Source organism: Pleuronectes platessa, chromosome 6 (assembly GCF_947347685.1).
Source record: "Pleuronectes platessa chromosome 6, fPlePla1.1, whole genome shotgun sequence".
NCBI classification, from domain to species: domain Eukaryota; kingdom Metazoa; phylum Chordata; class Actinopteri; order Pleuronectiformes; family Pleuronectidae; genus Pleuronectes; species Pleuronectes platessa.
The window spans coordinates 28,412,802-28,427,294 of record NC_070631.1 but is presented as its reverse complement, the minus strand read 5'-3'; the positions used below and the strand labels follow the sequence as shown (position 1 = coordinate 28,427,294).

General features: G+C 40.7%; 1 protein-coding gene across 5 annotated transcripts in view; it reads left to right on the top strand.

Moving 5' to 3' along the window:
- The first annotated feature begins 5,844 nt into the window (after window positions 1–5,844).
- Window positions 5,845–14,493, top strand: part of LOC128442241 (protein-serine O-palmitoleoyltransferase porcupine) — a 34,742-nt gene continuing 26,093 nt past the window's right edge. For 2 of the 5 annotated variants that reach the window (XM_053424590.1, XM_053424588.1), the window contains exons 1-7: window positions 5,845–5,965; window positions 6,472–6,608; window positions 8,883–9,075; window positions 10,427–10,470; window positions 12,255–12,436; window positions 12,529–12,659; window positions 13,964–14,089. In XM_053424590.1, coding sequence (XP_053280565.1) covers window positions 5,862–5,965; window positions 6,472–6,608; window positions 8,883–9,075; window positions 10,427–10,470; window positions 12,255–12,436; window positions 12,529–12,659; window positions 13,964–14,089 — 917 coding nt within the window. In that variant the 5' untranslated portion in view covers window positions 5,845–5,861. Of the gene's footprint in view, window positions 5,998–6,242; window positions 6,296–6,471; window positions 6,609–8,882; window positions 9,076–10,426; window positions 10,471–12,254; window positions 12,437–12,528; window positions 12,660–13,963; window positions 14,090–14,493 lie in introns of all 5 variants that reach the window. The other 3 variants (XM_053424591.1, XM_053424592.1, XM_053424593.1) reach the window with 3 other exon arrangements.

The window sequence follows — 14,493 nt, the reverse complement described above, 5'->3', positions numbered from 1 at the left end:
CACACTCCTGAAGCTTAACACCCAGTAACCTTAAACCAAATGAGGAGGCTATAGTGTCACAGGTAGTGTAGCAGAAATAGGTTACTCGTACTACTGCTATGGTAGATCTAGTAGTATTAGTAGCAGGGCCGGGTCTAGACAGGCATGTATGAGGGGGCAGCCACAAATCTTGAGGGGGCATTGTGCTCCAGCACCTTTTACCATGTCTAATTGACAAATTCACTCACTAGGATGCGGGTACACTGAACAAGTGCCTTGTAAAGTACTCTGGTCTCAAATGCTTGGCACACTTATTTCATTGTAGTTATTGTTGTTAGACTAACCATATATGAACTTGGGTTGTTAGTTGTATGTCCTACCCTCAACCTAAACTGACTGCACTTTGTCAGGCCTCTACCCTAAGACCTGCCCAACTTGGGTGTCCCTATGAAGACTAGCTTCTGTTGGTATAGCTCTTAGGGTCACTGAGGCACTCAAACCTCCTGACCACGATAAGGTGGCAATCCCTCAGGAGGATGTTTTTGTATTTTTTTTGTATTTTTTTGTATTTTTTTATTTTTATAATACCCTCAGGAGGATGTTTTTGTATTTTTTTGTATTTTTTTATTTTTATAACACCCTTAGGAGGATGTTTTTGTTTAGTTTTTTAAATAAAAATTAAAGAAGTAAAACAAAGGCTATTAGCCTAGAAAAAACAAACAACGTTGGCTAACTACAGCATTTTTGCTGGCCACTAATTTTAGTTAAGTTCTCCTAGGTCTCTAGGTCAACGTCAGCCTCCTGTTTCCCTTGGCAAACTCCCTCACAAATTCGTCCATGTCCAGCTTGTATGTAATTGACTTTTCATGGGCCAAGATAACCAGGTTCCTCTTTCTGTGATGCAGCATAGTTCTGCGAAAGGGGGTTAAGACACGGGACAGTGGGGAGAAAGAGCTCTCACATGCAGCTGAAGAAACCCCAATGACCAGTGCTGTAATGTATAACTTGTACAACAAGGGAAATGCTGCCTCCTTGTAGTGCTGTAGGGTTTTGCACACTGTAGACAGATCTGGTTCATTGGGGCATTCCTTAAGCAACATGGGCTTTGCCACCAGGATTTCATTATTCAGACATCCTGCATCAGTGCCAGCCAGCTCAACCAAAGGATGCAACAGAGCTCCATGGAGGAATGTGCCAGATGTAGGCACAAGGCTGGACGTGTCCTTCATCAGCTCCAAATTCTTCTGGCAGAATCTTGTCTCCAACTCGGTAATTGCCCGGTCCAGAATGTTTAGTAGAGGTCTTTTAAGTGTCTTATGGGGGGGAACACTGTCATCTGTGTCTGTGTGGCCCACTGTTGTAATTACAACACTGTCACTGAGGTGCCTATTCATTGTTCTCCTTCTCTTTGCTGGAATGTCATCCCCAGCTGCTGTGTGATCTCCCTCTCCCCACTCATCGCTGTGATCCCTCATGGCCCTCAAAGAATCCAGTGCTGTACCAACCTCGTTTGAGGCTCTGCACATATCCACAGACTGAGACTGTAGTATGGCATTTGCTGGTTTCAGTAGACCAAGCACTTGCACCAGAAACTTGCCAATTTTAAAGAAGTGCTGCCTCTTAATCTGGCAGAGCAGGCCTGATGCTTCAGTGCACAGATCCACTGCAGCATCATCATCCGTTGCCACCTCAGACAGAACAGTGATTATTTGATCTTCATTCTCAGTAATGCAACGTGTCACCTCATAGTGGCTAGTCCATCGGATTTGAATTAGCCTCCTAAGATTAGGAGCATCATATTTTCTAGTGATGTAGTGGTGCTGAAAAAAGTTCTACAAGGAAGAAGACAGATCAAAAAATCTTTTAGTACATTGTTCGCTCTGCATGGCATGCACAACTACCAGGTGCAGTTGGTGGTTGTAGCAGTGAATGTAGGGTATATACTTTCCCAGCTTCTGTTGGAGCAGAGCTTGAACACCTCCTCTCACCCCACTCATCACTGAAGCTCTATCATAACACTGGCTCAGAATGTTGTCAGCACTGTAACCAGCATCAGAGAGGCACTTCAGGATCTCAGAGGTTATGTACTGTGCATCTAGTTGGTCGAGGTCAAGCAACCCAATGAGATGCTCCTCGGGTAGGGAAGCACTGACAAACCTAATCATAACTGACAGGTTTTCGACATTACACCTGTCCCTGCTCCCATCACTCTTGAGGCAAAAACCCACAGCATCAGCATTTTCATATTTTTTTTTTATCTCTCCGAGCACCATGTTTGCCAGTGTGTCAATAATTTCATTTTGTATGTGATTTGATGTATATGATGCATTCCTTGGGATACCCTTGGCGATGCTGGCTAGTTTTTCATCTTTCTCAAGGGTATATTCCATTAACTTAAGAAAAAGCCCAGAAGCAATATCATCATCATCATGACCAGCAGCATCACGCCTGTGTTCCGTTGTTCCACGTAGACTCAACTCATTGAAACAGAGGAACTTCACAGCGTTGCCCACACTCTTAACATAGTACCGGTTTTTCTCTACCTGTGTCTTGCCAACTAATAATGTGTCAACATTTCCCCCAGTAGCCTCTCTCTTCTGGTGCTCAGCCCAGAGAGTAGAAGCATGCACATGGTTGTGGGAGGACACATGACTCTGCAGCCCTTTGTCACTTTCCAGTGCAACTTTCCAGTTGTTGAAACCAGTCAGAGTGAACACAACATCCCTCTCATTCACAGTACTGTATTTGCGACAGGGAAAGCAGAAACATGCATCCCGTTCAGCAGAGTATTCAAGCCATGGTCGTGTGCGGTACCAGGCAGGATTGAACGACCTCAGTTTTTTGCCAAAAAGCACGTTTTGGGTAGCTACTTAATAATAGCTGAGATGGTGCAATGGTGGTTAAGTCACTGGGTAAAATGGGAAGTTTGGGGTTAACTGTAAGAACAGCTGGGAAAGGAGGAGGTAGAGTAGAAGTAGTGCTTGCTGGTGTTATGCTAGCTACTGCTGGAGTGATGCAGGCAGCAGAACCACTACTAACGTTAGCTGATGCGCTGCTAGCTACAACACTGGTAAGGGTAGGTGCAGCGCTAGCTGCTGAGGTGCTAGCTAGAGCATTGCCACCATGATCTCCATTGGTAGGGGCAGGAGGAGTATGTTTTTTAAAAGCTCTGAAAAACTGATGCATTGTATATGTAACCTCAGAATGATCAGCAGAATGGAATGCAAGCAATCTCTACACTAGTGTTGTATGTCACTTGTTTACAAGGCTGAGTCCCTGAGGAGAATGAGATACACAAGGTTGGGACAAGTCTGCTGAAAGTTTTACAGGAGTGGAAAAGTGAAGATGGGATTGTAAAATAGCAGCCAGATTGCAGAAGTTGGGTGGGGGCGGGGCTTTCTTTAGGGGTCTGCACGCACAGATCATTTGTGCTCAGTCTGTGGCAGGGAGCAGACAGTGCTCTCTCCCCGTGCTGTGACACATGACAGGGACTGTGGGCCCACACACCCTGATCTAGGAGAATAGGCTACAGTTTAGCTACTACAAGAATTTGGTTATGTGGTTTTGGTTGTTGTTGTTGACTGAGCAAATAAAGATTTTCAAGAAAAATATTAACTCTTGTTTTTATTATGTTATTAGCAATTAAGTATGTCACTACACAAAACACTATGACCGAATTTAACAGAGCTCCTTTGCTTCGCAGTTTACTGCTGCAAGCTGCTATTAGAAACCTGACACTAGCTCATTTGCATACTAAAGGGTGATTGGAAGTTGGGCAGACAGCTATCCCCCACAGTGAACCGGCAGCAGGCCGATACACTGAGCAGAGCGAAAAGGGGAGATGGAGCGGAGGTGAGAAACATGACATGAGAAACAACTTGATATATTTTATATTTGAGGGGGCAAGCAAGACATTAAGACATTAAGAAGTGGAGCGGAGGAGAGAAGCATGAGATAATAAAAAATATATGAAATTTAATATATTTTGGGGGATTTAGTTTGAGGGGGCACAACATTTATTTGAGGGGGCCAGGCCCCCTCTTGCCCCTGCCTAGACCCGGCCCTGATTAGTAGTATGTCACCTTACTATATACCAGCTGATAACTACACAAACAAAATGGTTCTATTGACTTTTTTGTAATCTTTGGTAAGAACATTTTTAAACGATTCCCAACATTTATATTACTATGTTGTTATAATGAAACAAAATGATCACAGAATTTCCATAACAGACTCTAACAGCAGCAAATTGTGCTTTGAGCACAGGTTTATTAACGAATCATTATATTGAAAACATTGGATTGACAGCTATGTATTATAATTGTTGCGTATTTACAAAGTGATGAAGCTCAACTTTTAGCTATAAGGGATTTCTGATATGTAAAACTTCCTGTTACCTTGATAGAATTTCAAGGGGTAATCAAAGCTATTTCTTTTCGAACTCAGAATGAACATTCAATATATACCTTCTATGATACAATTGTTAGAAACTCAATTTTTTCTAATATGAATCAGAAAACAATTATCACTTTTTATCAATATCAATGCACATAAGGATTCTGGACACAAAGTGGAGAATTATTTAGTTACACAAACCAATCACTCAAGTTGGAAGCCAGAAAATGAATACCTTACAGTATATGACATAAAATCTGCAAGTTCATAATTAAGCAAACTTTTTCTCAAGGTCTAACCCATCATTTGAATAAATTAGGATTATATTTAAGATCTACTCTGAGTCTATATAAATGATAAACAACACAAAGTGCACTCATATGACTAATATGATTAAGTTATAAAGTTGTTTGTTTGGTATTAATTATTGCGTTTTTCGTTTATCTTTTCATTACCATTATGATTATCGTGATAAATATTTTTTCTTTACACCATTGACGTAACCCATCGACAAGTCAGTAATATGTATTGATGAGACATTAATGTGATGGAGAGGTATAGGAGGAAAGGAAAACTGCATGTGCCATGTTTCCCCTGACGATCAGAGCCGGTCAAACTCTAACTATAAACTACATCTAAAAGGAAGGTTCTAAGCCTACTCATAAACATAGACAGGGTGTCTGCATCCTGAACTGAAACTTGGAAATGTTTCCACAGGAGAGGAGCTTGATAGCTGAAAGCTCTGGCTCCGACTCTACTTTTAGAGACTTTAGGAATTAATAAGTAAGCCTGAATTCTGGGAGCGCAGTGCTCTATTGGGGTGAAATGGTACTATCAGCTCTTTAAGGTATAATGGTGCCATATTATTAAGGGCCTTGAAGGTGAGGAGGAGAATTTTTAAGAGAAATGTGATCCCTCTTCCTGGTACTTGTTAGCTGCAGCATTTTGGACAATCTGTAGAGTCATTAAAGACTTACTGGTAGAGCCTGATTTTAGGGAAATATACTAGTCAAGTCTGAAGGTAATGAAGGTGTGGACTCATATTTTCAGCATGTTTTCGAGACAGGACATGCCACCTTTTTGCAAAAAAAACTCAAATTGCTAAACACGATACTGAACAAGAAAAGTGCTGCACATAGATGCACTGTATGAATTTCTGTGTGAATGTAGAACTGTACTGTAAAGTACTTATGTGTTCATCGAGACTAGAAAACCGCTATTTAAATATTCTTAATATTTTTTTAAATATAAAATTCACTAGATCCAGATTTCTAATTCAAACAAAATAACTCAATAACCAATTTACTAAATAAAAGACTAACTGAATAAAACAAAAAAACAAACAAACAAACGAAAGAACAAAACACAAACAAACAAAATCACTCTTCCTAACAGCTCAACTCTGCCTAATATTGGGAGGAGAACCCTTCAGTCCAATAGGCGGCGGTAATGCGCCGTTACACGAGTTTTTCACCAGGAAATAAGGGATGCGTGTGGAGCCGAGAAGAAGAAGAAGAAGAAGAAAAAAGAAGAAGAAAAAGAAGAAGAAGAACCTCAAGCGAGAAGCCAACTCGCCTCTTTCTCTGCACAGGTTAGCTTCCCAGCTAACTTTACTTCTCCTCGGTCTGTTCATTTCTGCTCTGCCACGTCTACTCAGAGTTGTGTTGCAGTTTAAACCACTAAAACTTCAGCTGCAAGATCTTAGAGATTGCAATGGCTGAAAAGTTAAAGTTAGCCCAGTTTTACTCTCTATGAAGAATTTTTAATTATGTCGCTAGGTAAAATGTATAGTGAGGTCTGAAAGTAGTCGAGGTCAGAGATGTTAATATTTAAATCATTCTATTCAGTGGTTGAATGTTTACTTTCAGATTGTCCATGGTCAAAATAGTATTTGCAGCCTTAATCGAAATCAATTGGATAAGTGAGTAATATATTTTACTCCATCACAATGTCATAAATATTATTTACACTCAGTATTTGTATTAGGCTTGTGTTTATTTCCTGTATTTTCTGTATGTTTATAATCCTTAAGAAAGAATGATTTATTTCTCAATTTGCCTCAGTTTCATGCAGAAAAATGTGTGTGTTTGCGTGCAGGATGGATATGTCCAGCAGGCTGCTGGTGTGGCACGAGCTGGCTGAGAGCTGTGGTCTAACTACAGTGCAGCAAGGCCTGCAGCAGGTCTGGAGACTGATGCTGCTCTGCCTCATCTGCAGACTGTGCTTCACACTTGGTGAGTAACAATAAACCAGTAGCAGCCTCCAAATGAAGCCTTGTCTTTACTGTTATTGCCATTGACAGAATTGAAAGCAAAATTTTGAATGACCTTAAATGACCTAAAGATATGATTTTTCTCAGTTTCAGCACAGACTGTTGCTCTTCTGCCCTGTCACGTACAAATCTAATGACAATGAAATAGATAAAAGATACCTTTCATCAAGTTGCTGAGATTTTAATTTATTATAACTGTTTAGAATCAACACAAATTCTACAGGTTATGTTGCAATCTTATTTGTGTGGAGAGTTTGTAACTGTATATCAATGTGTGTATGTAATCATATTTGTAAATGTGTGAAAGAGTCCATTATTGCATTCTGAGATTTGCGAATGCCAACAGCAATCTGCAAATGTGCATTTAGAATCTGTGTTTGCGTAATCAGACTCCTAAATGTGTTTTGTTAATAAAAAAATGTACTGACATTTGCAATGTGTGTAGACACATGAATTTGTAGACAAATCTGTAAATGTGTCCATAGATGTGAAATTTGAATATACATCTGTGTACACAAGATATTAGTGGCTGAAAAGGGAATGTGTTTTACTCCAAGAGCTGAAAATACAGACAAGTCATTTAGCTGTTCTTTTACACATGATTTTTACTACACTTCTGCTGTGGCAGATCTGCAAATACATGTAGGGATTTACCTGTATTCTCAATATCTTTTCTACACTGAGCAGAGGTATTTTTTGTCCCTTTTTCAAGTGTATTTTGGAGAGACTTAAGGCCGGCGCATGCTTCTGCAACTGCGTCGGCGGCTTTTCACGCAGCTGTGTCCCAGGACTCTTTGTCATTCATGCTTCCCCAAGCTTCCCCAAGCGTTACGCGTCTTACAAAGCAATGCCCCGTCAGAACACTAGGCGGAGTAATGTTTTTTGTCGAAGATTACCTTAGAGACGCCTTCTTTCTTCTTCGTCGATTGTTTATTTACATAGCCACTGCGGCTCCTCGTAGCCTTTTTCTGGCGGACAAATCCGCCAGTCAGTGATGGGTTATACAAGTGATCATACTTTCGGATCTCTTCTGCCAAACGCTCCTCTGGTTGGTCCATATTCGTTCTTCTAAATCCTCCGTTGTTTCTGCCGGTATTATGTGGCATGAAACCGGAAATGCGACTCCGGAAAGGATGTAGATAGCAGACCAATCAAAAGCCTTGCGGGCTGCGTGAGGCTCGTGTCGCTTTGCCGTATAGTTAAAAAAAATTGGGCGACGCACGTAAGCACGTAAGAAGAGATACATAAGCACGTAAAGCCTGAAACATGCTTCTGCGACTGCGTCTGCGTCTTTTCACGCCGCTGTGGCGCAAGACTCGTTGTCATTCATGCTTCCCCAACCGTTGCGCGTCTTACAAAGCAATTCCGCACCAGAACACTAGGCGGAGTAATGCTTTTTGTCGAAGACGACCTGAGAGACGCCTTCTTTCTTCTTCATCGATTGTTTATTTACATAGCTACTGCGGCTCCTTGTAGCCTTTTTCAGGCGGACAAATACGCCAGTCAGTGACGGGTTATACAAGTGGACATACTTTCGGATCTCTTCTGCCAAACGCTCTTCTATTTGGTCCATATTCATTCTTCTAAATCTCCCGTTGTTTCTGCCTGTATTATGGGGCATGAAACCGGAAATGCAGCTCCAGAAGGGATGTAGAGCAGACCAATCACAGCCTTGCGGGCTGAGTGAGCTTGCGGAGCTTTGCCGTAAATTTTAGAAAAGTGGGGCGACGCCCGTCAGCACGTAAGAAGGGATACATAAGCACGTAAGGGACCGGGAAGGGCTCTTGCGCTTACGGGCCCGTGAAAACGCAGAAGCATGTTTCAGGCTTTAGGGGCCCGTGAAAACGCAGAAGCATGCGCCGGCCTTTACCCTTTCAGCCCTAATATCTATGTATGGTTTATCTACAGATCTTTGCACATATTCACAGATTTGTCTTTATGTTTGCAGATCTAAGCCCACACTCATTCATCTTCGCATTCACAGATATAAGCCCACACATATTCATCTACACATTCACAGATCTATGCACACAATTTGCAGATTTGTATGCACATGTACAAATCGCAAAACACTTCCAAACCTCATTACACACATTGATTCCAGATTCCTGTATGCATTTAGAAATGATTATATAGTGACCTAATATTGGCCTCTTGAAATTGTACGATATTGAGGTGAGAGGCCGTTTTGAACTATTGGACTTGTAATTATATGTTTCCTGTCTTTTTTCCTCAGGAGGTTTGTCCACTGTGAAGCATGTAGTTTCAGTGTTGGTTGGGATGTACAGCCTCTACCTCTTTTTTGAGTCCCAAATGCTGTGGGTGCTGTTGCTCAGTGCACTCTGTTACCTTGCTCTGCTCTTCAGTCGAAACTCCTGCACCAGAGGCCCCTTCCTTTCGGTTGTCATCCTCATCTACCTCCTTATTGGGTGAGAAAACAATGCAAAAATCTTTGTAGTATGGCAATACTGGTGACCACAGGCTAGAGAAAGGCTGGGGGGAGGCTGTCAGGGATACGTTCACAGGCAACCTTAAGGAAGAAGGAAAGACAATTGTTGACATTTTGACTACTAGCTCTGTAATAAGACAAGGTAAAATACAAAATAATCAAAAGCTTTTAAAATACATTACTCACTTTTAGTGACGTAATGGATTAATTTACAAGTGACAGTTAAGGGCATGTATTTTGTAAACAGTTGTTTACAGTTTTAAAGTAACCCTCCCAACGTAGCATGTTTACTAGCATTTAGACTAATAGACCTGAATCGAAAAATTGGATAAACCAAAGGAATCAAATACAGTTACTTTGGAAAAGTCTATAGAATCGTGAGTGCATGTTTCATTGTAGTGCAGAACGGTGCAGAGACACTAGTATCTAGATCAGTGATTCTCAACTGGTGGGTCGCAACCCGGATCCGTTTTCAGTGGGTCGCAGGTGAGTATTCTCAACTAAAGCAACATCATTTGAGTCTTTTTGAAACTACTTCTCAGTAGTTGGACTTTTTTATTTCATGTATGTGGGAATATTGTTTTGGTTTATCATTAAACTAGTTTTTTTTTGTTTTGGCGTACTGTGATATTCTGTACTATCTTTTCATTAAATAAATTTGAGAAGTTGAAAATTTTCCTTGACTTGAGTTGTGGCTTGTCATTAAGGGGTGATGGCGGGTCCCGAAGCCGGACCATTTAAACCACTGATCTAGATCATGTCTGTTGTTACACATGGGTCCAATGGGAGAGGAACGTTTGACCAACCACCAAAAATAGGCTTTTCTAGATGGCGCAATATCATTGTTGTGTCCAGTATATCTATCAACATGTGCCAAATGTGGAGCTTCTATCAAAATGAACAGTTCCTCTATCATTTTCAGCTATGCTTTGTGGACTGTGGCTCAGGTGGTGGAATGAGTTGTCCACTCACCAGACTTTCAGTGATTTGGTCCCTGGCTCCTCCAGTCCACATGCCGAAGTATCCTTGGGCAAGACACTGAACCCCACAGTTGACCCCGACAGCTGTACTGTTAGTGTGTGAATGATGTGTGATAGGAAAATAATAGTAGATGTGTTGTATGAATGTGTGTGTGAATGGCTGAATGTGACTTACAGTATACTATAAAGCACTTAAAGTAGTCGATGAGAATAAATTGGTATTATGCAGTCCATTTACTTCCTTGAGCAGTGTCACAAGTCCCTCTGTATTTGTGTCCAGGTTTTGTAGATTTTCTAGTATTTCCTGTATAATTCTTCTTATTGTATACATTTTCTCCCTCTTCATTTCAGGGAGCTGCAGTTAATTGACATGGTGACCTGGCATAAGATAAGAGGTACATTTTCCTTCATTTGGTCTGAGAAAGTTCCTCTTCCTGTTTTCTACAGTTCTGTCATTATGTCAGAGATACTACTCTGCGATATGTGAATCAGTGAATGCAGCTTGTATTGTAATCACTTTAAGTTAATAAGACTGGTAAAGGTGCTATATAAATACATTAACATTTTGAAATCTTGCAACTTTGTGGGCAATGGTTTTCACCCGGCTCACTGTAGAGGTTGACCTTCTTCCCATGGTCAGATTAATCAATGAGAACGGGAGATACAGAAAACTACTTAGCAGTGAATGTATGCTGAACGGTGTCATTCCCATGTTATGTTGCCAATATTATATGAATATGACTAACGTTTTTTTCCGCTGTATGTTTGCTGGGAACTGTGTGTTCATATGTGAAAAAATATAAAAATTCTGCATGACACGTCACAGCAGTGTGGCTTAAGTCATGGCTGTCACGCAGGCAGTGGGGCTGATCCAACCTGTTAAATGGGCACTGAAATTAAACTTCATATGTTCCACACCCACCATTCACAGGCAATACAGGTGGCTTAAAAATCAACAAGCAGCAGTTGAAGAATCATCCAAAGGAACTGTCCATATCAATAGCAACATACAGTAGCTGTACTCATTCCCCCATCCAACCTACCAACTTTATGTCAGAATCCTGTGGGACTATGGCGAGAGGCTATTTTAATGATAATGATGATGATGATTCTTTTCAGCTGCTCTTAGGTTTGTTGCTCTACTTTCTAGTGTAAAACCCTCCAAAAGCTCTGTTGGGTTTGAGTCAGGGGACATACTGTACCAAGGTCATAGTCTTTCTTTTTGACAAAGTCTTGTGTGTGAGTTTTGTGTGTTAGGGATTTTCATGTTTAAACGCTTCTTGAGACTACAAGTAATCTTTTCATTCAATATTTGGGTAAAATTATTTCACTGTGTCATTGATAAATAAAAAGACAGGATAACTTATCATAAAAGCATATCTCCGTCAAGGTCCAACAGTCCCAGGGGTTGCCTTTAGTTATATTGACTGTAGAGGCCTGCCATAATCTAATTTGTCCTGCCACAGTTTCATAATGAACCAAATATATTTTGCACTTTTCATAATAACGTAAGACATGTCTAACCGAGGGTTTGCAGCGGTATTTTCAGTGCCATATGCAGCGTGCTCGCTCGTGTTTTTACCTACTCAGGCAGTCAGTAAGGACTCATAGTTTCTGCTGCTATTTTGGCATTAATGGAATTCCTTCTCTAATGAGAGGGCTTTTATTTCTACTATCTCCTTAGTCTGTGCACCTGTCACTCGCAATTTGTTGTGCGTGAGAGTGGACTTAATACACCCCAGTTACCGCCATACATTGAATTAATTCCAAGGGAAACACTGAGTCCACTTATGAAACCACATATAGACTAAATCAGCTTTGGGGGGGCCCAGCTTGCAAAAGTTTGAGAACCCCTGCGTTAGTGAGTTGCTTTCGTAGCCATTAGTCGGTGTCTCCAAATACTAAATGGCATTGGATCCTGCCTGCAAGGGTAGATAACCCATGTCAGCCCCAGTGGGGTATATTCCCTTCAGTCAACTGTTTTTCATCTCTGTCATAAGGTCTTTCCCTTCTTGTCAGCTATCCTGTTAATAGTAGTCACTGGCTGCATTCAGCTACAATCATATTAGAATACAGGACAAGATGGATAATATCCATTGCAAGTTTGAAGGTCCTCTACACAATTTAAGTTACCAACTGCCAGTATCGTAACTTTAGTGTGTGTGTGTGCGTGTGTCAGGCTCTCAGATGGTGGTGGCCATGAAGGCCATCTCTCTGGCATTTGACCTGGACAGAGGTGCAGTAAACAGCCTCCCCTCCCCAGCTGAGTTCCTGGGCTATCTTTTCTTTGTGGGAACTGTTGTATTTGGTCCTTGGATCAGCTTCTCCAGTTATATGATTGCTATTGAAGCCAGAAAACCGGTGAGTAGTTGATGCTCCCAGCTTTCACTGTGCACCTGGTTTTCTTACTGCAAAGTGCCCTGTAGAACAAATTAGGTGGTTTCTTTCCTCAGAGCTGGGCGTGGATGCTGAGTTCAGTCCGTAGCCTCCTGAAGAGTCAGATCTGTTTGCTGGTCTCAACTTGCATCGGCCCTTACCTCTTCCCTTTGTTCATACCCATCTATGGAAACACAGTCACTCAGAAGTAAGAGATTTTTATTTTATTTTTGTCGTTAAGTTTTGTCAATACATCACCTTTTATAATACACTGTTTTGAAAACGGACCATGTTTTTTTCCCTGCTTCGAAGACACATTTGAGAAAGGTAAGGCTTTTTTCAGAGTTAAATTATCACTTCACTTACTGCTGAAGTGTGATTATAGTAAGACTTGGGGGCTTATTTATAACCGTTGCATTTGCACAAAATGGGTCTGAAAGATGTTTGCACCACTTATCACTCTTGGTCCCTTTCAGCCCTCTAAATCAGGGGTGTCCAAACTTTTTATCCCGAGGGCCACATATAGAAAAAAATACGAAGGTCTGGGCCACTCATGCTGCCACGCCCCCCTGCCCTGGAGCGGACTGTTGACGGGGGGGGGGGGGGGCGTGGCGGCATTCTGAGGGACAGCTGCAGTACAGTGGGCCATAGTCCATCACATTACATTTAGTTTAGCTGATGCTTTTATCCAAAGCGACTTACAATAAGTGCATTCAAGGGCACAAACCCAGAACAACAAGAATAGAGAAAGTACAATTTCTTCAAAAATAGAGCAAAACTACAAAGTGCTATAATTAAGTGCCATATAAGTGCTACTAAATTGTTAGTTTCCCCCCCAAAAAAAAAAAATATTTTATTTTTTTTATTTATCGAAAAAAACAAATTTAATAATTTTTTTTTTTGAGGCGGGCCAATTTAAAATGGATGGCGGGCAGCAGATGGCCCGCGGGCCATAGTTTGGACACCCCTGCTCTAAATGAACTCGAGAATGATCTGTCATAATTCTTTGTACATATGTGAACACAGAGCCCTCGAAATCAAAATCTGTGTCGCTTTGGATCATGGGACATAATCAGGAATTATATTAGTATTTCTTGAACATTGTGAGATATGGGATTTTTCTACATTTTCATCCCCTCACTTTTGAGAGTTGTCAAGTCAACCATCCTTTATATACAGTTAGTTATTCTGCTTAAACATACAAAAGCCTAAATATGGTCTTTTTTTTCTTGTGTGCTAATATGGTGGGCTATGGGCTATTATGTGAAACTCCCTATTTCATAGAACTTCTGTGTTTATAGATGTATGTTTGAAATTAGGTTAATGCAGGAAGTGGGAATAATCAGATAAAGATGTTCACATAATCTGTGTATATGAAGCATTTAACCTAAACTCAGTAGAATTTAAGCAAACATCTTTAAAGATGATTTAAATTCAAGTGGTAAAGTCATCAATGTTTTTCAGTTGGAGGAAAAATTGTCTGTGTGTTTTTGTATCTGGTGTGATGTACAGGTGGCTGCATGCTTATGAGAATGCAGTGTCCTTCCACTTCAGCAACTACTTTGTCGCTTACCTAAGTGAAGGCACCAGCAAGTTAGCTGGAGCAGGCTTCACTGAAGAAAAAGACAACATCAGATGGTAAGTTCACCTGGCGCTGAGGAGCTCTGATATGAGATTGTAAGTGCATTACACTGCACCTGTGTTATAATAATATACTTGTTTTATGATAATAATACACATGCAAATTGAATGCCAAATGTGTTAATAAAACCCAGGGTAAATAATATATGTAGTTTTTTTGCTATTCATAGTTTATTCTTATTTTTGACAAACCTGACACGATATTAAATAAGAGATAAAGTTAAGTTCACATCAACAAATATGAAAATGTTCACACTTACTGTTCAGCATTGATCCTGTGAAAGTACTCCATATTAAGCTTGTCTGTGCAGAGTCTTCTGACATTTGTATAACTGTTAAAAAGTTTTACAAATGTTGCCCTCTATCTAATGACAAGGGAAACATTATCAGGCAAAAGACTA